At 38.1% G+C, this 24825-nt stretch overlaps 1 protein-coding gene across 1 annotated transcript in view; it reads left to right on the forward strand.

Annotated features, from left to right (window-relative positions):
* KATNBL1 (katanin regulatory subunit B1 like 1) overlaps window positions 1-24825 on the forward strand; it is a 42069-nt gene that overhangs the window by 6875 nt on the left and 10369 nt on the right. The window contains exons 2-4 of the mRNA XM_025883930.2: window positions 19702-19832; window positions 20742-20782; window positions 22363-22642. Of these exons, the coding sequence (XP_025739715.1) occupies window positions 19716-19832; window positions 20742-20782; window positions 22363-22642 (438 nt within the window). The 5' untranslated portion in view covers window positions 19702-19715. The remainder of the gene's footprint in view (window positions 1-19701; window positions 19833-20741; window positions 20783-22362; window positions 22643-24825) is intronic.

The raw sequence follows: 24825 nt of genomic DNA on the forward strand, positions 1-24825 counted from the left end.
CTAGTTGCCACAGTAGAGTGATGGTGATAGGAGTCAGTCACACAAAGTGGCTCTCAAAGGTTTCTGTTTATATTTCATTGGCAAGAGCAACTCATGACCATACCTAACTTAAAGATGATGGGCAAATATAAACTTACCATGTATCTGAAAGGAGAATTGGAATATCATGGCACAGTTTTAATGTTAACCACAGTTAGGCACTCTCCCGTTGACATTTTTCAATAATACTTTGTGACGCCTCACTCCAGCTGACCATTATCTTTCATGGTTGACATTGTCTTTCTTTAGATAGGTTCCTTTGTTCATCAACTGTTTATTAAGCACCCACTATGTGCCAAGCACTTTTCTAGATACAGTGAACATGATTCCTGCTGTCATGGAGCTCACAGTCTAGTTAGGAGGACATGAACAATTAGCAAATAAGCAAGCTAATTTCAGATACTGATAATTGCTCTGGTGGGGGGAAAAAAAGTTCAAGGTGCTGGTATAGAGAATGGAGGTGAGGTTGGGGTTATTCTTGATTGGGTGGTCAGGGAAATGCTCTTGGGTGGGTAACATCTGAGCTGAGAAGTAGTAGCCCTGGGAGTATATGGGAGGAATGTTTTAAGCAGAAGGAATGGTTTGGCCACAAAATGGAAATAAACTTGGTGTATTCAAGGGTAGAAGTCCAGTGTGGCTAGAGACTTTAGGAGGAAACCAATATAGTCCAAGAGAGAAATGATGGTAGTTTGGTCTAGGATGGTGGTATCAGAAATGGAGAGAAATGAAGTTTGGGAATATATTAAAAAGGCAGAATCAACGGATTGGAGATAGGGAATTTATGAAAAGAGAAAATAAGAATGAATCCTTTGGGGCTTTCAGCAACTGGGAGGATTATGTTTCTATTTACTGAATTAGGAACAGTTGAGAGGATCAGATTTGAAAGGATGGATATTAAGGGTTCTGTTTTCAATATGTTAAGTTCAAGAATTGTTGACTGTGGAACTGACATCCACATGGTGCTACTCACAGGCAGTTGGTGATATGAGTTCAAAGTTGAGGGGAAACATTGAGAGGGGCGATTTTTTTTTAAATGAGGTTAATATGTTAAATTTGGTTACAGTTAAGTTTTAGACCTGGGTGTCATTATACCTTATTAATAAGGCAGTGTGTGATTCCTATGCTGGAAAAGGGTGTTCCCTAAGAGAAGGGGGCATTTTCAAATTTCAATATATATTCTGATTTCAGCCCAGGGGACATAATGGTAACAAACCACTGTAATGGATAGGGATATGTGGTAATCCTTGTAAGTGTTGGAGTGTAAGAAGGATTAAGAACTATTGTTATAAAAGGACCCTAGCATCATCTTTTGTTGTTGAATTCTCAAAGGGCAATCTACCCTTTTAAGGTATACTCCCCACCCCCACCGTTGACTTCAAAATTAGGCACAGGTGTTATAGATTGGTAACCTCAGTCCAAATCATGAAGATAGAATATTAAAATTAGTTTATATTAGTTTGTCTTTTTTGGAGTTGTATATCTTACTGGAATATCCTTTCATACATAGAGTCTTATTTATCTTGAAAGCATCAGAAATACCTTTAGTAGCTAAACAAGGGGTCAGAAAGGATCCTTAAGGTGATGTTGTCTTATGTATGTATATATGTATATACATTTCTGAGTTTAAGAAGACAGTAAGAAAGGATTATTTTTCTTCCCTATGAATATTTCCAGAAAAATACTGGAATATTCTAACAGGGAGAATAAGAGATATTCACCAAAACATGCTAAGATAATCATCTACTTGGCTTTAGAAACCCTAAGTCTTCCTAAAGATTCAGGTGTTTAGCCATTTAAGAAGAGATGTATATTATACTATCAATACATTTTATTTTTTTAAAAAATATTTTCTTTTTTCATGTATTTAAATTCCAGTTAACATACAATTTAATATTAGTTTTAGGTGTAGAATTTAGTGATTCATCACTTACAGCACTCAGTGCTCATCACAAGTGTCCTCCTTAATACCCATCACCCATTTAACCCATCCCCCGCCCACCTCCCCTCCAGGGGCCCTCAGCTTGTTCTCTGTAGTTAAGAGCCTGTTGCGGGGGGAGGGGGGAGAAATAAAGATTTTATTTTTAAGTAATGTCTGCACTCAACTTGGGGCTCGAACTCACAACTCGGAGATCAAGAATCACACACTCTTACCGACTGAGCCAGCCAGGTGCCCTACTATCAATACATTTTAATTTAGTTAAAAAATAATACTTGCATTTGATACAAAATTCAGAAAGTCCTAAAGGGAAAAGTCTCCCTCTCATCTCATCCCCCAGCCACACTTATCCTCTCTTTAGAAGTGACTTTTGTCCCCAGTTTCTTCTTTAACCTTTCAGAGATATTCAGGGAATATACAGGCAATCACTCACATACACATTTTGTTTGTACGTAAGTTGTAACATACTTTTCTGCACCTACCCCTGCCCTGCACACTTTCCAGTGTAAGGCATTGAAAAAATTAAGTCTGTAGCTCCACAATTACTGGTAAATGTGATGATAAGCAGCCACCTAGTTCTCAGAATTCAGCTGACTTTTTTTTCCCATTATTAATACCAGTTCCTTAATGTAGCATACTCAGTGGACTTAATTATTTAAAATAAGGAAGAGGTGATGGGAATGGTAATTCCCACGTAGCATCAGTTTTATAATTTTCATTTCAGGGTAATTCAGTCATAAGAGAGTTGGAATTCATTTTGGTCTAATTGATTGAAATGATGTATTATCATTCTTGTACCCATTGAATCTCCAAAAATCTGTATTTTCATGCTTGATCTGCCTTCCTGAATATGATATTATTTCTCAAACCAGCCTTCCGTGCATGGTGGACTGAATTAATAGAAGATGTGATGAATCAGCAAATAAAAAACCCTTGTGGTTTATTCCAAGTTTCAGGGGCTTTGAGTCATTCTGAACATGGAATCAGAATAAGGGTACTTAATTTTATGATTTGAGTAATAATATCAGGCTCTGATAACTTGGTAAATCCATTTCCTCAAATAGGAATAAACCGAGCAAGTGCATTAGGCATCCAGGAATTTGATGGGGCACCATTTCCCTGGAGGCTGCATGAATAAGCACTGCTTATACTTGTTTCTGTGCTTCTTTTTCTTCTTCTCTATTGTTATTCACCTCCTGCCCACCAAGCCATGACCCATGTAACTGAGATATTCTTTTTTTTTTTAAGATTTTATTTATTTATTTGACACAGACAGAGACATTGAGAGAGGGAACACAAACAGGGGGAGTGGGAAAGGGAGAAGCAGGCTTCCTGCTGAGCAGGGAGCCTGATGTGGGGCTCGATCCCAGGACCCTGAGATTATGACCTGAGCTGAAGGCAGTCGTTTAACCAACTGAGCCACCCAGGCGCCCCGTAACTGAGATATTCTTTCAAAATGTTAACCCTCAATCAGATTCATATCTAGACAGGATTAAAAGGCTCCAAACATGTCAACAGAATGTATCGTTTTTCTACCAAGATATTAGTGTTTCAGTTAGTTTATAAACAGCACATTAGGGATGCCTGGGTGGCTCAGTCCGTTAATCGTCTGCCTTTGGCTCAGGTCATGATCCCAGGGTCCTTGCTTAGTAGGGAGCCTGCTTCTCCCTCTGCTTGCTTCTCTCCCTGCTTGGGCTTGCTGTTTCTCTCTCTCTCTCTCTCTGACAAATAAACAAATAAAATCTTTAAAAAAAAAATAGCACATTAACAATGCCATTCACTTTGTCACTTTTTGAGTACAGTGTTGCAGTCTTTGTAAGCCACTGCCCCCTTGTCCAAATATACCTAAGAAAAGAATGTCACCTTTAGGAAATCATGGAATTATTTTTTTAATATGGCTTGATATTAAAGTATCTTTTCTAGTCGTTATGATAAATTTTAACTGTTCTGCACTAGGTCACATACTCTGTTCAGCCCAACATTTGTTTTGATCATCTTTGTTATAGTTCTGAAAATAAATTTACCACCTTGATTAAAATTTAGTGATACCCTCATTGAGAACACTGGGTGAGTCCTACTGGACTAAAAGCTGTTGTTACTCTGTAAAATGACTTTTTTTTTTTTTTTTTTTAGATTTATTTGACAGAGAGAGCGCCCATGTGCACACAAGCAGGGGGAGTGTGGCAGGCAGGGGGGAGGCAGGCAGAGGGAGACTGGGAGAGGTAGGCTCCCCACGGAGCAGGAAGCCTGATGCTGGACTCCATCCCAGGACTCTGGGATCATGACCTGAGCCAAAGGCAGATGCTTAACCAGCTGAGTCACCTAGGGCGCCCCTAAAATGACGCTTTAAATATCTTTAAGCCACTCTCTTCTATTTCATAATTTAACTCAAGGAGCAATTTTTCCCCCTAAACTATTTGATAAATCATCAGGGATATTGCCGCACTTAACATTGTATTACAGTGGCTTCTCTCTGTTTCTCCCACTATAAACATGGTACGATGAGAATTTTGCAATAGGAAAAGTTGGGAGGCTTAAGGGTATGAGCAGAAATGAGGCAGGAAACTACTAGTTGCCATGATGTAGCAGTATATAACATCAAAATTCTACATTGAAGTGATTCAAGTCGCTGCGTTTTATAATTTTACAATTCTTTTGTGTTCCTTTACATAACTTGAGAATTTACGTGTTTTGAGGCCTAAGAAACTTGAATTTATCATTTTATTAATGTCTTATGCTAAAAAGAAAATTCTTTTATTTAAAATGCAATTTTTTTTACTGTAGAAAATTGATACAGAAAAATAAGCTGAAGAAAATGATACAATCTTAAAACTGTAGAAAAATAAACAGGAAAAAGATTCTACTGTGATACCACTCTTTAGAAAGAACTTTTGTCCTTTCAGTCTCTTTTTTATTTTTTTCCTGTGCTACGTGTACACATAACCAGAAACATATAACACATGTAGGAAACTGGTATTAAAATTTGCTGACACCACAAAGCATGTTTCTTAACACTAAAGGCAACTTCATCAGTGATGTTTATGTATAACTTAACGACGGCTAACATTTACAGATTGATTAACCATGTGCCAGACATTGTGGCAGTTGGATTATTTTATTTAACCTTCACAACACTACTCTGAAAATAGGTTAAGTAATATGCCTACAATACATAACTAGTGTTAAAGCAGGACTCAAACCCAGGGAATCTGACTCTAGGACTTATGTCACCCTGTTAACAACATACAGCCATGTCCTTTCAGTTCAATCACCTAAGAAAAGTACAACTTCATATTACTTTCAGATTCAAACTAAAATATAATCTTATTTATTGTCTGTCAAATTTTTAGTTAAAAATTCATAATACAAAGGGCGCCTGGGTGGCTCAGTTGGTTAAGCGACTGCCTTCGGCTCAGGTCATGATCCTGGAGTCCCCGGATCGAGTCCTGCATCGGGCTCCCTGCTCAGCAGGGAGTCTGCTCCCTCTGACCCTCTTCCCTCTCGTGCTTTCTATCTCTCATTCTCTCTCTCAAATAAATAAATAAAATCTTTAAAAAAATTCATAATACAGAATCTTCTATCAAGGGTGCCGATTAGTGGTCATTGCCCACCTCTGTCAGCAGGAGCGTGGATTGGAGGGCTGCTGTCCATCTGCCCATTTGCCAGGCTTATGTAGTTGCCCAGTTTAGTATATGTGGCAGTTTAAAATAGAAGTTTAAAGCATTGTTTTGGGGCGCCTGGGTGGCTCACTCGGTTAAGCATTTGCCTTCTGCTCAGGTCATGGTCACAGGGTCCTGGGATCGAAACCTGAATGTATCAGTCTCCCTGCTCAGCAGGGAACCTGCACCTCCCTCTGCCACCCCCCATGCTGTTGCTCTCATTCTCTCTCAAGTAAATAAATAAAATCTTTTTTTTTTTATTTATTTGACAGAGAGAGACACAGTGAGAGAGGGAACACAAGCAGGGGGAGTGGGAGAGGGAGAAGCAGGCTTCCCGCTGAGTAGGGAGCCCGATGCGGGGCTCGATCCCAGCACCCTGGGATCACGAACTGAGCCGAAGGCAGACGCCTAACGACTGAGCCATCCAGGTGCCCCAATAAATAAAATCTTAAAAAAAAAAATAATAGCATTGTTTCCATGAAAACTAATTGGAATGCGTTAGATATACTAGATGAAGGCAAGTGACTCAAAAACTTGGTTATCAATTTGGGTGTAGCTTACAAAGCTAAAGATAAGTGAAGTAAAACCATAACCATTTAGAATTTTGTACTGATCCTGCTTTGTGAGTGGCATTAGTTCTTGGGCCACTTGAAAGAAACCCAAATTAGAAATCATAGATGATGCATATGCATTATTTTAAGGTACATGTGTACATCACTCTGTGTTTTAAATTAATCCTTTTAAATGGTTTTTTGACTAAAAATCACCACTTCCAGTCACATTATGTGAAAGGGCTTCTATCATATATTTGAAGAGCTCAATAATCATATTTTTTGACCCAGTCATGAACTTATCTAGAGGAAATAATTTTGTACAAATACATATGTCCATCAAAGTATTTTCTGAAATAGCAAAAATAAAAATAATATATGATAAAATAGTATATAGTCATTTAAATCATTTTCAAAAATACTTATTAATATGTAGGAAAACATGTTAATGACAAAATGCAGCCTATAAAACTAAACTGCATGATGGGGTGCCTGGGTGGCTCAGCCGGTTAAACATCTGCCTTTGGCTCAGGTTGTGATCCCAGGGTTCTGGGATCAAGCCCCACATCGGGCTCCCTGCTCAGTGGGAAGCCTGCTTCTCCCTCTCCCTCTGCAGCTCCCCCTGCTTGTGCTTTCTCTCTCTCTCTCTCTCTCTCTCTCTCAAATACATATATAAAATCTTTTAAAAAAACAACACTAAACTGCATGAGAGAAGCACCAGAATAGTATTGGTGGTTGAATTACTAGTGATTTTTTATTTAAAAAAAATTTGACTTTTTTTTAAAGTAATACTTGTATGAAAGGCAAAGTTTTGTATAAAGGGAGCATAAAGTAAAAAAGTTTCTCTGCTATTCCCCAGCTGTATGGTTCATCTCTGGAACCATTCGGTGTTTGTTAGGGTATTCTAACATAAGAGAGATCATTTTTATCCATGTTTATTTCTTTTATTTATTTTTTTAAGATTTTGTCAGAGAGCACAAGCAGGGGGAGCGGCAGGTAGAAGGAGAAGCAGACTCCCCATTGAGCAAGGAGCCCGATGCGGGACTTGATCCCAGGACCTTGAGATCATGAGCTGAAGGCAGGCCCTTGTAACCGACTGAGCCACCCAGGCGCCCCTATCCATGTTTATTTCTGATTTTTTTTTCCTTTTATGCAACACACTTCCTTCTGCCTCCAAATCCAGGGATATGGAGTTAGGGAGGGACAGGACCATAGACTTCCTGCCCACATGTTTTTTGTCCCCCACGACTCTTGTTGAGATCAAAGTTGACTGCAGCTACAGTCATTAAGGGGAATACAATCTCTAACCCAAAGAGCAAGGACATGCCATTTAAACTATGTCATTGCAGAACATTGCTATATGTATATTTAGCCCACAAATAAGCTTTGCTCAGTGAGGTAGTTTAGTATCTGATCTATTTTCTTTTATAAAAGTTTTTAATCATATGGAGAGTGGATGATATAATGAATATCCCAATTACCCACCTTCAGCCATTATCAGTGTTTCTTGTTTCTTTGATTTTCCCCTACGCTGCAAATCCTAAACATCATCTCTTTTCATCTGTATGATGTATGTATATGTATCTCTAAAAGACTCTTTAAAAAAAACAAAAGTTGTAATAATAATACCATTCAACTAGAAATAATTAACAGTGATTCCTTACTGTCATACACTGCTGATGGAAATGTAAAATGGTACAACTTTTCAAAGTTCGGCAGTTTTCTTAAAAAGTTAAACATATACCTACCACCATTGCACTCCTAGGTGTTTACCCAAGAGAAATGAAAGTATCTGTTCATGCTAAGACTCGTACAGGACTATTCATAGCAGCTTTATTAGTAATAGCCAAAGCTGGAAGCCACCCAAATATCTATCAGCAGATGAATGGATAAACAAATTTTGATATATTCACACAATAGAGTACTGCTCTGCAGTAAAAGGGAATGGACTATTGATATACACGTAACAGCATGGATGATGCCCAAAATAATTACGTTGAGTGAAAGAAACTATACCTCCCTTCCAAAAAAGAGTATATACTATATGATTTTTTTTTATATAAAGTAGTAGAAAATGCAAACCAAACTGTAGTGACAGAAAGCAGATCAGGTGGTTGGGGAGGAATTATAAAGGGACACAGGAGATTTTTGAAGATGATGGATGGGACACCTGCGAGGGTCTATTGGTTAAGCATCTGCCTTCGGCTCAGGTCATGATCCCGGGGTCCTGGGATCAAGCCCCACATTGGGCTCCCTGCTCAACGGGGAGCCTGCTTCTCCCTCTCCCGCTGCTTGCTGCTCCCCCCTGCTTCTCCTGTCTCTATCAAATAAATAAAATCTTAAAAAGATGATGCATAGGTTCCCAATATTGATTGTGGTAATGGTTTAATGGGTGTATGCATGTATATATAAGTACACTTTAAATATGTACAGTTTATTATTTGTTATACTTTAGGGTTATAAACTAATAATTCCTTAATATTACATATCCAGTCAATATTCAAATTTCCCTAATTATTATACATTTTAACAGCTTTTAAAATACAGGATCTTAAGCAATGTCCACACATTGTATTCAGTCAATGCAGTGTCTTTTAATATATAGCTTCCTCTTCTTCATTTTTCTTTTTTGTAAAATATTTGTTGAGGAAACTGAGTTTTGTGTCCCCAAGATTTTCTGTTTTCTGGATTTTTCTGATTATATCTCCATGGTAGTGCTTAACAGGTTCCTCTCTGACTTCTATTTCTTTTAAACTGGTAGTTGGTAACAGGCAGTTGAAGCTTGATTATGTTTAGGCTAGATTTTTTGGCAGTAATATTTAATAGTGTTGTGAAGTGTATTTCCTGTTGTATCACATCAGGAGACATGTAAGGTCTGATTGTGTCCTTGTTTGTGATGCTAAAGTTGCTAAGTGGTTTGGATGATATATCCATTATACAGTTCCCCGTCAGCTTCTGTATCTGTTTTGGCTTTGTATTCATGCTCAAATTGAACAACCATTTCTGGAGAAGAACTGAAAATATGGAGATAAAGCTCTAGTACATTCTGATTTTTGAGTAAGAGTTTTTACTGTGGTTGCTTAAATAGAGAGCTTTCCTTTATTTCGTTTTTACAATTTCTGTTTGTCTTCAGGACTCAGATCTGGTGTGACATAAGATGTATTTCTAGATACTTGACTGCCTCTCAAATTGGATTCGCTGCTGCTTTTTTAGCAACCTGTACTATCTGTTCCTCTTCTCTAGCACTTACTGTTTTATAATTATTGACTTTCTTAAGTTCTTGTCCTTCTTCCCCCCCACCCCCAGGCCATGAGCTTCATACTCACTCATCTCTTGATACATAGTAGGTGCTCAGTAAATGCATGTTGAATACATGTGCTTTCTTTCCTCTAATCGTTTATAAAATGAACTTTAAATACTAGTACTTTGATTGTGATGATATTCAGTTGGTCACTAAGGATATACACTATATACATATATATTTTTGTGTCTGTATATATTTAAATTAACTAAGAGTTGTTGGATTACCTTTTAGATTGTGTATCTAGAGGTGTGAAATGCAGTTCCTGCTCTGGGAAGTTTTGCAGTCTGATTGGCAAGAGGAGACGCACCTGGATCAGTCAGTGCTCACTCATGTCTTCATTTAGGCCCTCAGTTATTTGTTGATCGTTAAAGTCCTAAATTATGTGATGTTAATTTACTAAGTACCATAAAAAGGTGGTGAAGGAAGAGATCATTGAAGATAGGAATCAAGAAATGATTCAGAGAGGAAGACTTGAATTCAGTCATGGTCAGAAAGACTGTGATGGAATGGAAAAGGATGCTTTTATTTCCATAAAAGAAGAAACATTTTGTTTCCAAAAAAATGAAACATAAGGAAAGGCAGGAAGTGTTAATAGCAAAACAAATGAGACTTATTATAAAGTATGCTTTCTCTGTTTAAGGATGCTTACAATGAGTTTTTAGCCTTTTCCCTGTTTCTTTTTGTGAAATTTTTTTTTTTTAAGATTTTATTCATGTATTTATTTGACAGAGACATAAGCAGGGGGAGTGGGAGAGGGAGAAGCAGGCTTCCCACTGAGCAGGAAGCCTGATGCAGGGCTCCATCTCTGCGACCCCGGGATCATGACCTGAGCCAAAGGCAGACGCTTAACGGCTGAGCCACCCACATGCCCCTCTTTTTGTGAAAGTGTTAATGTGGTTCATTTCTTAAATCTTTGCCATCTTCTGGGACACCTAGTTGGCTCAGGCAATTAAGGGCCTGACTTTGGCTCAGGTCATGATCCCAGAGTTCTGGGATCGAGCTCTGCATCGGACTCCTTGCTCAGCGGAGAGCCTTCTTCTCCCTATGTCTGCCTCTCCCCCTGCTTGTGCTCTCTCTCTCTCTCTCTGACAAATAAATAAAGTCTTAAAAAAAAAAAAAATCTTTGCCTTCTTCTCATTCACTGACACTCTTGATCCCTCTGTGAACTTCCAGTGTCAGTGCTCTTTCTCTCCCCAAAGTTTCCCTACTGCTTTGAAATCTCTTTAATCAGTTAAAGTATTCTCTTCATCAGTTTTGACAACTAGGTAATTAACTTATTTACCCCCGCATTCTCTTTCTCCTAGTTCTTCCTTTATTAAAAAAACAAAACAAAAAACAATCCGTTTTATTGTCTGCAGTTTTTCTTTTACGTTTGGAAGCAGGGTAAATACACAAACAATTTCACTTTTACAGATGAGGAAAATGAAGCTCAGCTGTTTTCAAGGTCACATAGCTAGTTAAGCAGGAAAGCTGGGGATTTGAACATGGGACTGTTTGACCTAATCCTTTAGCCACACTAGACTTTAAGGTTGGATGAGTCTTTAATTTTTCACCCAGGGAGTGAGTTTGATACCTACTGCATAGGGAGCAAAAAGCTTTCCAGAGAACTTGGGAGAAGCAGGAGGAGCCTGGAAGCCTTTGCAGGTTAAACTTTTAACTCCCACTAGCCTCCAAGTGAGAGCACTCACCCCTCATCATTGCACACACAGGGCACTGAGGGCATCTCCCATCCTCGGGGCCAGACAGCCCACATAGATGAGTAGGAACATAGAGAGAACCAGAAGAGCAGGCCTTAGTAATCACAACTCAGAACATACATATAGTTCAGATGCTTTGAGGAATGTTTCTGGAACCTCCGACACTGAAATCTGGAACAATTCCTGGAGGAGAAGAATGGATGTGGGCCCAGTGGAATCATATTTCTCACTTCTGTCAAGTGAGTGTTGAGTGTCCAAGGAGCCTAATGAAAAGCCATGAATGATGTGTGCTCTACACCCCAATTTTTTTAAAGTCAGGTTATTGAGGCATCACTGATGTGAGTTTTGACATACACAAAGTTGTATGTGTATAGTCACTACCACAATCAAGAAATAGAACATGTCCCTCACTATGAAAAGTTCCCTCTGAGCCCTTTATGATCAGCTTCTTCCTCGAGACTCTGGGAGACATTGTTGTTTTTCTTTCCCTATAATTTTGCCTTTTCTAGAGTGTCATAAAAATGAAGTTGTAAAGTATATAGCATTGGCACTCTCACTTCTCATTTTGCATAATGAGATTGAGGCATATTCATGTTGTCATGTGTGTAAGTAACGTCCTCCTTTTTATTGCTTAGTAGTTGGTAATTTTTATAGAAAAAAAATACAGAAAAATCGGTCTAGGAAAGTAAATCTTTCAACCGAGATGGAATGACCATATATCCCAATTTGCTTGGGTCAAACCAGGTTTATGCATAATTCAGTGAAGGAAAAAAAAAGGTCAGAACAGATCCATGAAGTATTTTGAAGAAAGATTCAAGAAGACAGTGATCAGTTGGAAGAAGAAAGAAGTCAAAATAACTGCTAGGTTTTTAGTTGAGCGAAGTTTGATACCAGCAATTTAAAATGTGGTAGCTAGGAAGGGCATTTAGATGGTTTGACATTGGAAGAGACTGAAGAAGTTTTAGATGTGTTGACTTGGACTACCAGTGCCAGATCGGGAAGCCAAATACATAGAAGTTAGAGGAGAGACTGTCTAGAGAAATAGCTGAAGCCTTGAAAGCATGTTTTTCCAATTTTAGTGTAGAGATAAGAGTTGTTGAAGGAAAAGGAACCAAAAGGGAGTAGGGGAACAAGGAGACTGAAGATACTGTGGTGCTGTGTTCTATGAATAGATACTGTGTGCACATATGTGTGTGTGTGCGCGCATGTGCACACGTGTTGGGGTGCAGTGAAGTGATGAAAAAGCTAAATGGTGATGAAGAACGATCAAAGTCTTTAGAGTTGGCTTGGCTGACCTTGATATGAGCATCATCAGTGTTATAAAAAGCTCCCTTATAGCTTCAGGTAACCTTGAAGATGGAATTTTTTTCAGATGAGAGAACAATAAAATCAAGGTTGTAAAGGGTTAAAGAGAAAATGGAAACTAAAAAGCACTCATTGTAGAAGTTTGGCAGGAAAGAGAAATAGAGAAAGAGTATAGGAGTTGATAGAGGAAACCTGAGCATGTTTGAAAGCAGAAGGAGAGTAATCAGTTCAAAGGGAGAAATTGAAGATATAGAAGTGGGGTGGGGAGAGCTAAGTCCCAAATGAGGTGAGAAGGCAACAACTGAGAAAATTAGAGCTGTCCTAATTTTGGAGAAGGTAGAATAGAGCCTTCCTATGAAACTGCTTTTTATAAGAGAGTGACCTCATTAAGTTAAAGTATTCAGAATATGAAAAATAATTCATGTTCATTGTAGAAAATAGGGAAACCTATAAATGAAGGGAACAAATCACTTGTAATTCCACTAGCAGTAAATAACTTATGTTAATGTTTTGACACAGCTCTTTTGAATGCGTTGATTGTTTATATATTATAAATACACACATATATAGTTTAGATAGCTTTTGAATAACCATTTATTTTTTAACCTCTATAATTTATAATGCCATTATTTTTTGAACCTTCCACTCACAAAACATTCTTTGAAAATAGTGTTCTTATTTTATTTTCTTTTTAAGATTTTATTTATTTATTTTGACAGAGACATAGTGAGAGAGGGAACACAAGCAGGGGGAGTGGGAGAGGGAGAAGCAGGCTTCCCGCTGAGCAGGGAGCCCGATACGGGGCTCGATCCCAGGACCCTGGGATCATGACCTGAGCCGAAGGCAGACGCTTAACGACTGAGCCAACCAGTGCCCCGAAAATAATGTTTTTAATATTTCATTGTAAGCACTGATCCCATTTGGATCAACCTTAGCATTCTCAGTTCCCATTTTTATCACCTTGTTTTTTAACCTGATCCAAATTTCACTGTTAAACGTTTAAATAAGTGCTGCAGATACCAAAGCAGTTATTAAGTGTCTGGTAGCTGAATTTAGGTGGAGGGATCCATATCCGCAGGCTCTAAAGATTATACCAGAAAAATCTCATCTGTACCTTCTGTTCCTCTCCCCTTCATTGAAATTCTTAAAGAAAAAAACCCATGTTCATCCTTCCCATTCATTTTTTTGTGTGACAGCTGCCTTATGGGGGAAACCTCTGATTTGTCTGTCTTTAAGCCTTAAAAATCCACTAGTCGTCACCATAGCACATACCCTTCCCCAATGTCTGTCACCCAGCCACCCCATCCCTCCAGCAACCCTCAGTTTGTTTCCTGAGATTAAGAATTCCTCATATCAGTGAGATCATGATACATGTCTTTCTCTGATTGACTTCTTTCACTCAGCATAATACCCTCCAGTTCCATCCACGTCGTTGCAAGATTTCATTCCTTTTGATGGCTGCATAATATTCCATTGTGTGTGTGTGTGTGTGTGTATACACACACACACATATATATATATACCACATCTTTATCCATTCATCTGTCGATGGACATCTTGGCTCTTTCCATAGTTTGGCTATTGTGGACATTGCTGCTATAAACATCGGGGTGCACGTACCCCTTCGGATCCCTACCTTTGTATCTTTGGGGTAAATACCCAGTAGTGCAATTGCTGGGTCATATGGTAGCTCTATTTTCAACTTTTCGAGGAACCTCCATACTGTTTTCCAGAGTGGCTGCGCCAGCTTGCGTTCCCACCAACAAGTGTAGGAGGGTTCAAGAAGATAGTAGGAAGGGAAAAATGAAGGGCGGGAAATCGGAGGGGGAGACAAACCATGAGAGACTATGGACTCTGAGAAACAAACTGAGGGTTCTAGAGGGGAGGGGTTGGGGGGATGGCTTAGCCTGGTGATGGGTATTAAAGAGGGCACATTCTGTGTGGAGCACTGGGTGTTATACGCAAACAATGAATCATGGAACACTACATCAAAAACTAATGATGTAATGTATGGTGATTAACATAACATAATAAAATAGAATACTGTCCAGCCTTAAAAAAAAAAAATCCACTAGTGGGATTTAGAAGAGAGAAGAAAATGTTACCCTTATAGGGTAAGGGAAGGATAGGAGGTAGGACTCCCTTACAGTTTTATGTTCTTGTCTCTCTCCTGTCCTCTCCTTAGAAGAATTAGTACTCTCATTTTATTCAGCTATTCTGGATTGAAAGTTGACTCTACCGTGGTTAGGAATCAGTTGCATTGAATTAATGAAAACAAAATTGTGGTAGAATAGCATGGCTTCTATGCCCTGCACTCTGCCACTAACTAGCCTAGTGTCTTTGGGCAAGTTACTTGATCTCCTGGGCTAAAAAAACGTTAAGCTAAGGCTTTAAATTCTAAAACCTCTTTATTATTTATGTATTTTATTATTACATAATAATGGTTATGTACAGTTTTCAACCTCAAGACTCTTGGGGAATACAAGACCTTTGTGAGAGTCTGTGGTGGTAATTGGAGAATACTTGATACCAGGAATATTATTATTATTCTTTTTATACAAACATGCTTTGCTTTTTAAGAAGAGGAATGAAATTGCCTAGTGAAATTGCAGAGTTAAATGCAATGTAAATAATTGATATACTATAAATATTAAGATAAAAAGAAAGCTTAAATTAATTTGATCTTGAGCTGTAACAAGTTATTAGAGACAAAAGTCTGGACGTGTTTCATTCCTGTATGATGAGTTTTTCTCATTGTGAGTGGGTAGGGAGTCTGTGAACACTTAGAGCTGTTTAATCTCTTCATTTGGCAGCCATTGTAGTAGATTATATGAATAGATCCCTTTTCATCTTTCCGATAAGAGATGGCTACTGTATAAGGGGAATTCAACCCTCCAGCTCCTTCTACCAGCCAGTTTTTTCCTACCTTTTCAAGAAAATATCCGTAGCAATCACTGTCTTATCTTTTTTTTTTTTTGTCTTATCTTTATTTAAGAAAATACGTGTTGTAGTCAACGTTCAGAACAATTACGTGTCAAGTGAGTATTTTGGTCTCTTCTCAGTATCTCCCAGACCTTGCTCTTATTCTGTTTAATTCTTTAATTATTTTGCATTAAAAGATTATCCTTTCTATAATCATCGTCTTCAACCACTCTTAATCCCATTTCAGATTATTCTCTTTTTGTATATTATCAAACAGCACTGTGGAAACACCTAGGAGCCTCAACAGTTGCTTTAAACTATTTTAGTAGCACTGTCAGATGCTTACTGCCCAAGAAGGGTGCTACCAAATATATAAGATATAAAGCAAAATGGAATTTGTAGTGTAAAAATCCTTTGTAATGAGATTTTACCAATTACAGTTTTGTAATTTACTTTTTTAAAGCTTTATTGAAATATAATTTACATACCATAAAATTCACCTATTCTAAATGTACAGTTTACTGATTTTAAAAATATACAGAATTGTACAGTCATCAACCACAATCTAATTTTAGAAAATTCCATTACCACCATCACCCCCAGAGAAACCTTGTGTCCATTTGCAATTATTCTCACTTCCCCCTCAGCCCTAGGCAACCATTAATCTACTTTCTGTCTCTATGCTCTTTCCTTTTTTTTCTTTGTAAGATGTTATTTATTTATTTGCGAGAGAGAGCATGAGCAGGGGGAGGAGCAGAGGAAGAGAGACAAGCAGACTCCCTGAGTGGAGAGCCTGACTTGGGGCTCGATCCCAGGACCCCGAGATCATGACCCGAGTTGAAGTCAGATACTTAACTAAGCCACCCAAGAGCCCCTCTATGCTCTTTACTTTTATGGACATTTCATATAAATGAAATTACATATATGTTGTCTTTTGTGTTTGGCTTCTTTCACTTAGGGTGATGTTCGTACATATTGTTACATCTATTAAAATTTTGTTCATTTTTGTTGTTGAGTAGTATTCCCAACAGATATATCACATTTTGTTTTTCCATTCACCAACTGATAGACATTTGGGTTGTTTCTACTTTTTGGCTATTCTGAATAATGCTTTTATCAACATTTGCATACAAGTCTTTGTGTCAACATAAACTTTCATTTCTCATGAATAAATATGTAGGGGTGGAATTGCTGGGTCATATGGTAAATCAGCATTTAGCATTTCAAGAAACTGCTAAACTTTTTCAGAGTCACTATGCCATTTTACATTTCTATGGTAATGTGTGAGGGTTCCAGTTTCTCCACATCCTTCTCAGCATTTGTATGTCATTTTTATTATAGCCATTCTAGTGGTTGTGAAATAGTACGTCATTGTGGTTTTAACTTGTATCACTATCGTGGCATGTCTGTGTTCTGTTGTTAGTTGGAGTTTTCTATCAATGTTGATTTTATCCTCTTGGTGATGGTATTGTCTCATAGCCTTGTTGAATTTGTCTGTTTGTTCCATCAGTCATTGGGAGGGGATATTTGTTTGTTTCATATGTTTTCAGATTCTCTGGTGCTCTGAAATTTGACGATTATGTGCCTTGTTAGGTCTATTTTCTTCCACAATGGTGACCCTCATTGTGCTCTTTCAGTTTATTTTTTTTTAAGATTTTATTTATTTATTTGAGAGATAACAGGAGAGAGAATGAGCGGGGAGGAGAGGGAGAAGCAGGCTCCCGCGAGCAGGGAGCCTGATGTGGGGCTCGATATCAGAACCCTGGGATCATGACCTGAGCCAAAGGCAAATGCCACCCAGGTGCCCCTCACTGTGCTCTTTCAATGTGGAAATTCATGTCCTTCAGTCCTGTACAGTTTTCATTTATTTATTTGATTTCTTCTTTGTTTTCTCTGTACTCTTTCTGAAATTCCATTTATTTGGATATTGGTTCCTCTAAGCCAATCTTAACCTATTTTTTTTTCTGTTTCAGGAGACACCCTCAAGTTTCTCTTCCAGCTTTCTACTGATTTTTTTTTTTGCTATCTTATTATATTCTGTTTTTAATTTCCAAATCTTTGTTGTTTTGTTTTTTGTCTCATTTGTGTTTCATAAATACAAGTTGTTCTTATCTCTCAAGGATTTCTGAAAGTCAGGCTTATTAAGATATAATTCACATATAAAAATTCACCCTTTTTTGTGCATAGTAATATTAGTTTTGACAGGTAACTACCACCATAATCAAGATGGAAAACAGTTCTTTGGGAGACTTTGACCATCACTAATGTCAGTATTTTTAGATGTGTGTGTGTGTGTGTGTGTGTGTGTGTGTGTGTATGTGTATGTATGTATGTGTGTTTTCCTCTGGGACTGATCAGAGTTCCCAAAGAAGGATCTTCTGTACTCTTCCTGGAGTGTATAAGGCTGACCTCAAGCTTCCATGAGGCAAATGGTAGAAAGAAGCTTAGATCTCAACATTTAGTATGTAAACTTTCACTTGATCCCCTGTTAGAAAATACTCCTCTCCTTCATTCGTGCCTGGTGTTTCCTATCCTAAGGACTCCTGTTTTAAATTTTCCATACAAAAAAATTTTATTGGAATGGGGAAAGGGATCTAGGGGCTAATTGTGTCTTAAATGGATATTCAGTCATTCTCCTTATTCTTAAGCCCACATTTATCTCCACTTCTTGAGATCCTCAGTATTGCCAAGTCCTGGGCCTTTTGGGGATTCTGCTTTTTACCTTTCCTCATTGCTGATTTAGGTCTTAGCTTTCTCAGATCTGCTGTCATTTATCACTTCTGCTTTGCAGTTTCCAAAATGTTATTGCCATCAACTCATCTTTTCTTCTTTGTCCTTATGGGTTTTATGCCTTTAAAAATCCTTTACTATCATTGTAATGAGGTTTCAGGTAAGGGTAGAAGTAATTGCTTAAGTTTAGTCCATTATCTTTAATAAAAGTCCCCCTTTCTTTAAGAAAGAAAAGCTTACCTTGTGCAAAAGATCCTTTATGATCCAGCTTCTACCTCTCCAGCCTCAGTTTTTACTCTGCTACAACCCACCTCGAGCCTAAGATCCAGTCACATGCATCTTCTTAAGAGATTGCTAAACAAGCCATGTTACTTCATGCCTTTCAGTTCTGCACATGCTATTTTTTCAATGTGCTATTTATCCTTTAAGTCTGCTCAGTAAAGCTTTGCTGACTCACATGACTGCCCCTCTGTTGGAGTGTTTATTGTATTATTGTATTACTGTAAAAAAGTCTCATCCTAAAGGTTTTTTAATCTAGGGGTGCAGCTGGATGGATTAATGGCCAGAAATCTTAGAATACCCTGAAATTATTTGCAAATTTTCATGTGTTTGTGCATATTTTTGGAAAGTTCTCTAAGGCAGATTTTCTCCTAAGAGTGTGCATCAGAAATGCTGTGGAGCTTTTTAAAAATATAATTGTTTTGGGTTTCACTCCAGAGACCTGCTGAGTTATAATCTGAATTTAGGGCCCAGAAAGATGTAGTTTCTAAAAGCTTCCCAAACGATTCTTTAGAAGAGCATCTCTGGTCTGTCATCTACATTAATTCTGGGGCCTGGCATATAGTGAATGCTTAGTAAACATTTAAAAAAGGAACGAGGGAGGAACTTATGTTCAGTCATGGCCTGAAGTAAAACTTCCTATGTGAAATGTGAGTGCAAGTGGGGGAATCACTAATTTATTCTGTTATATAAAGGAAGTAATAGTATCTGTTTCCCCCTCTTTGGATATAATTGAAGGAATAGAAAATTGTGGATTGTTTTTTCAAAGGTAGAGGAAAGCTCTGGAGAGCTAACGGCAAGAATGAAAGAAAAATTTAAGGATTAGGCATAAAACAAATCAGATATATATATAGTTTGATTTTTGTTCCTCTGCTGCTTGTAGTTGTATTTGACCCAGTGATTTGATTTTAAGACTAGGCTTCCATACATTTGGATGTCGATACTTACTAATTAGACCTGATTTCATAACCTGTAAATTTAAATTTAATATATGGCTAGTGATATAGAAAATAGGGAGATTGACATGGTGCATTGGCAAAAAATATGCCATATTATTGTTAACTGGCTGCAAATAAGGAATGAGAACAGGAGCCTAATTTCCTGGAATGCCCTGCCTTCTGTTTCCTTTGTTTAAGGTTTTAAAATGTGTATAAATTAGAACTATGTCCTCTGCTTTACTCATAAATCTCTTTTACATAGTGTTATATTTTTATATGTCTGTTAATGATCAGGCTCTTTTGCTTTTTGTATTTTCCATTATTTTTGTTTTGTTGTTTAGGTATTTAAGAGATTATGGCATCTGAAGCCCACAATGTTAAAAAACGAGCCTTTTGTAATAATATTGAGGATCGTTCCACTGATCTTCCTAGAAAAAGGATCTCTAATTTTACTAATAAGAACATGAAGGAGGTAAGTGCATGGTTTCTAGGTAATGGGTAAGACGGTATCTTAATCTTTTCATGCTGCTATAGCAGAATACGATAGACAGTGACTTATAAACAACGGGACTTTATTTCTCACAGTTCTGGAGGCTGGGCAGAAGTCCAAGATAAAGACCCTGGCCAATTTGGTATCTGGTTGGAGCCTCTTTCCAGGCTCATAGTTGGCTGTCTTCTCTGCTGTTTCCTCATGTGGTAGAAAGGGCAAAAGAGCTCCCTGGGGTCTCTTTTATAAGGGCACTAATCCCATTCATGAGGGCACCACCCTCATGACCTGATCACCTCCTAGAAGCCCCACGTCCTAATATCATTCATTTTGGGCATTAGGATTTCAACATGAATTTTGAGGAGACATGGTCATTCAGTATATCACAGATAGTTTAAACTGTTAAGTCTATGGGTAGTTTTGGTTAAATTATTTAAACAATAGGAAGGTGATAATTTGCTTATCTCCCAGAATTAAGTACAATTAATGAAATACTGAAAACTGTTTATATTCCAAAAGCTCTATAAGGTTTATGGACAGTATGCTGTTTTGATATGATATCATTTGAATATTATAGTTTAATTCTAAAGAGGAATCTCAGAGGTGCTTTTTGTTCACCACTGCAAGGCTCATTCATGCTGGTATAATTTCTTTTGAATGATATTAAAAGTCAACTCACTTATTAAGTACCGTGTAAGTAAAATATATGACTAGTGGCATGGAAAATAGGGAGATGGATATGTTGCTTTGTCAAATATATCTATGCAGTGTCGTTGTTAACTACAGACTGAGACTGCTGCTTTAATCTGAAAAACTTAACTATGGAATTTCAGATTTGTTGTTATCAGTCACAGAACTTAAATATGCTGTTAACTCTCTACTTTTATTTTTCAGGTTAAGAAATCTCCAAAACAGTTGGCTGCTTACATAAATAGGTAAGAGCTTCTTTAAGGTTTGTGGGAAACAGAAATATTGAAAGCTAGGTAAGAATGAAAAAGAGGGAGGGAAAAAAAAGTCTTTTCAGGGCACCTGGGTGGCTCAGAGGGTTAAACGTCTGCCTTCAGCTCGGGTCGTGATCCCAGGGTTCTGGGATCGAGCTCCACATCTGGCTCCCTGCTTGGCAAGGGGCCTGCTTCTCCCTCTCCCTCTACTGTTCCCCCTGCTTGTGCTCTCTCGCTCTATCAAATAAATAAAATCTTTAAAAAAAAAAAAGTCTTCTCTTTTATTATAATAAGTAACTTATTGTCAAAGAGCTCCTGTGTGCCATTCTCTGTGGAAAACACATCAGTATTATCTCTAATCCTTACAACAGTCCTACTAGAAAGGTATCATTGCCCCTAACAGTTGATGAGAAAAATTAAGATTTGTGATTTGTTCAGGGTCATACAGCCACAAAGTGGTAAAAATGACATTCATTCCCAGATCTTTTGAACTCTAAAAGCACTTTCTACTAAACTACTGGTTCTCAAAATGGATCTCAGGATAGCAGGGGTTCCTGGAGTCCTTTCAGGTAGTTTATGAGGTCAAGACTATATTCGTAACAATAACATTAATTCACCTTCTTGATTTTCACTCTTAGAAATAGAGTTTTCCAGGGACTACATGATATTTGATACCACAGTAAATTGAATGCGGAGGCAGATATGAGAATCCAGCTGTCTTAACTAAATATTAGAGATTTTGCACAAATGTAAAAAAGTGCCATTCTTCTCACTATATTTTGTTTTGGAAAACGGGGTTTTTTTGTTGGTAAAATGTTCTATGCTAATATGTAATAAGCTTATTATTTCTTAAATGAATCAGTAAGTTTCCTCAGTTTCAGTGTCTGATACAGTAAATATCAGTAGATATTGTCGACATAAAAAAATTCTTTTGAAACCTCAATAATTTTTAAGAGTTGCAAAGTATCCTGAGACCAAAACATTTGAGAATCACTGTACGAAACTGTGCGATTTGCTCTATTGTGTCTTATCTTATTTAAACAAATTAAATATACTTAAGTTTAATCAAAGTAAGTATTCTTGGGGCCCCTGGGTGGCTCAGTCGGTTAAGGGTCTGCCTTCGGCTCAGACATGATCCTGGGGTCCTGGGATCTAGCCCTGTTATGGGCATGCAGCTCAGCGGGGAGTCTGCTTCTCTCTCTCCCTCGAACCCTCCCCCTGCTCGTGCTCTCGCTCCCTGTCTTTGTCTCTCTCAAATGAATGAATAAAAAATCTTTATGTGTATTCAAATTTGCACAATTCAGTTATATTTCATTTTTAAAGCATATAGTTACTATGCTTCAGTTTCATTGGGTATAAAGTATTATCCTTTTCATTGCTTTCCAGTAGGTTTGTAATTTCTTCCCTTTAATTTTCTTCTTTGATCTAAGAGTTAGGATTTTTAAAATTCTATTTACTTCTAATTTTAGTGGATTGTGATCACAAAATGTGACCTATTAAATCTTTCTGCTTAAAAAGTTGTAAAGGTTTCCATGTAGTTCTTTTTCATTTAAGCAAATCAATTCTTCTTACAGAACAGTTGGACAAGCTGTGAAAAGCCCAGATAAACTACGTAAGGTGATCTATCGCAGAAAGAAAGTGCATCATCCTTTTCCAAATCCTTGTTACAGAAAAAAACAGTCCCCTAGAAGTGGGGGCTGTGACATGGCAAATAAAGAAAATGAACTGGCTTGTACAGGCCACCTGCCTGAAAAATTACACCATGATAGTCGAACATATTTGGTTAACTCCAGTGATTCTGGTTCTTCACAAACAGAAAGCCCATCATCAAAATATAGTGGGTTTTTTTCTGAGGTAAGTCATTTAAATGAGCTTAACTTTATTCCTGTTATACTATTCGCTTTTTTCTTTGTCATATTCTGCTAGCAGAGTCGTTCATTGCCTGTTGAATTCAGACTCTCTGAGTGATTCTCACTCCCTGAGACAGTTTTCTAGATTAACCAAATTTGAATCAGTAGTTACTCCATTTCACTAAGTTAGTGATATCTGAGATGGAATGAAATGGTTGACAAACTGCTATAAATATTCAAAATGGCAAGTTGGCCAGCAGAGATTTAAAGGAAAGGAAAAGAAGGAATCTGGCCTAAAAAGTAGACCACCAAAGCCAGTTAGTTATCCAGGAACAAATGTTTTGCTTGGCTCTCAGAATTGCCATTGGAAGCTTTGTTCAGGAAAACATGCTGAGCTTTGCTTCTCTTCTAGCTCAGGTGAAATTAGTTGTTGGAACAGGCTCAAGGGAATTTGGGGGTGGTGGTGAAAGAAATATTCTAAAACTGGATTGTAATGATGGTTGTATAATTCTGTCATCTGTGAGAAGAAAGGAAGCAGGGAGGCACTGGGTGGCTCAGTCACTTAAGCGTCTGACTTTGTTTCCACTCAAGTCATGATCTCAGAGTCATAAGATTGAGTCCTGTTCAGGGCTCTGTGCTCAGGGTGGAGTCCGCTTGGGATTCTCTCCCTTTTCCTCTCCCTCCCCTTTTGTCCCTCCCTGTGCGTACATGCGTGTACTTGCTGGCTCTCTCTCTAAAGTAAATAACTAAAAATCTTTAAAAAAAAAAAAAAAAAAAAAAAGGAGGGGCGCCTGGGTGGCTAGGTCATTAAGCGTCTGCCTTCGGCTCGGGTCGTGATCCCGGGGTCCTGGGATTGAGCCCCACATCAGGCTCTCTGCTCAGCGGGAAGCCTAATTCTCCCTCTCCCACTCGTGTTCCCTCTCTTGCTGTCTCTCTCTCTCTGTCAAATAAATTAAATCTTTAAAAAAAAAAAAGGGAATCAAGGAGAATTTGATTTAATAGTGAATTATCATGGACCGTGGAGAATAGGGTGGTAATCAAACTTAGTATTATAGAGAATCACTGTCATGCTAATTCATTCACAAATACTTAATTGAGGGCTCTCAACTGTAATGCATTCTGCAGGCTCTGAGGAGTTACATCGGTAGATGAAAAACAGACACTGCTCCTACTTTCATGTAGTTAGAGAAGTGATGGGGCCAACACTAATCAGATAATCAAAGAAACTACATACCCTGAAGAAAAAGAACATATGATTATATAACCCAGAAATCTGGGCGCCTGGGTGGCTCAGTTGTTGAGCGTCTGCCTTCGGCTCAGGTCATGATCCCAGGGTCCTGGGATCGAGCCCCACATCAGGCTCCCTGCTCAGCGGGAACCCTGCTTCTCCCTCTCCCACTCCCCCTGCTTGTGTTCCCTCTCTCGCTGTGTCTCTCTCTGTCAAATAAATAAAATCTTAAAAAAAAAAACAAACCCAGAAATCTGGCCTAGATTGGGACCTAGGTTGGTTCATCAGCTGAATTGAGGGAATGGACATTCTGAGTGCAAATACCTTTATTAAAAAAAAAAAAAAAAAACTTCAGTTATACATTTGAATTAGTGCCGTGGTGAGTCATTTTTCAAGGTCCCCCTTTTACTTTGCTCTCAGTTTGATTACTTTGCACAAACCTTCCTTAGCATGACACTTAGCTAATAAGTTTATTGATTTTTTTTTTTTAAGATTGATTTATTTTGAGAGAGAGCTCACTTGTGCATGCAGTGGGGAGGAGCAGAGGGAGAGAGTCTTAAGCAGACTCTGCGCTAAGCACTGAGCCCAACACAGGGCTTTATCTCACAACCCTGAGATCACAACCTGAGCCAAAACCGAGAGTCGGTCGCTTAACCGACTCTGCCACCCAGGAGCCCCTGATCTTTTGTTATTTCATACCTTTTTTACTGAGTCACTGGTGCCTGCTCTAAAAACCTAAATCTAAAAGTGGTAACATTATTTTGTCAAAGTTCAAATACACATAACCTTTTGATCCAACAGTTCTGTACCTAGGTATATACCCAAGAGAATTGAAAACATATGTCCACACAAACACTTATAAACAGATGTTCATAACATTCATAATAGCCCAAAGTGGAAACATTCCAAATGTCCTTCACCTGATGTATGGATAAATAAAATGTCATATATTCATACAG

Source organism: Callorhinus ursinus, unplaced genomic scaffold, assembly GCF_003265705.2.
Source record: "Callorhinus ursinus isolate GAN/ISIS: 27379988/994484 unplaced genomic scaffold, GSC_fseal_2.0 scaffold25, whole genome shotgun sequence".
Lineage (NCBI taxonomy): Eukaryota > Metazoa > Chordata > Mammalia > Carnivora > Otariidae > Callorhinus > Callorhinus ursinus.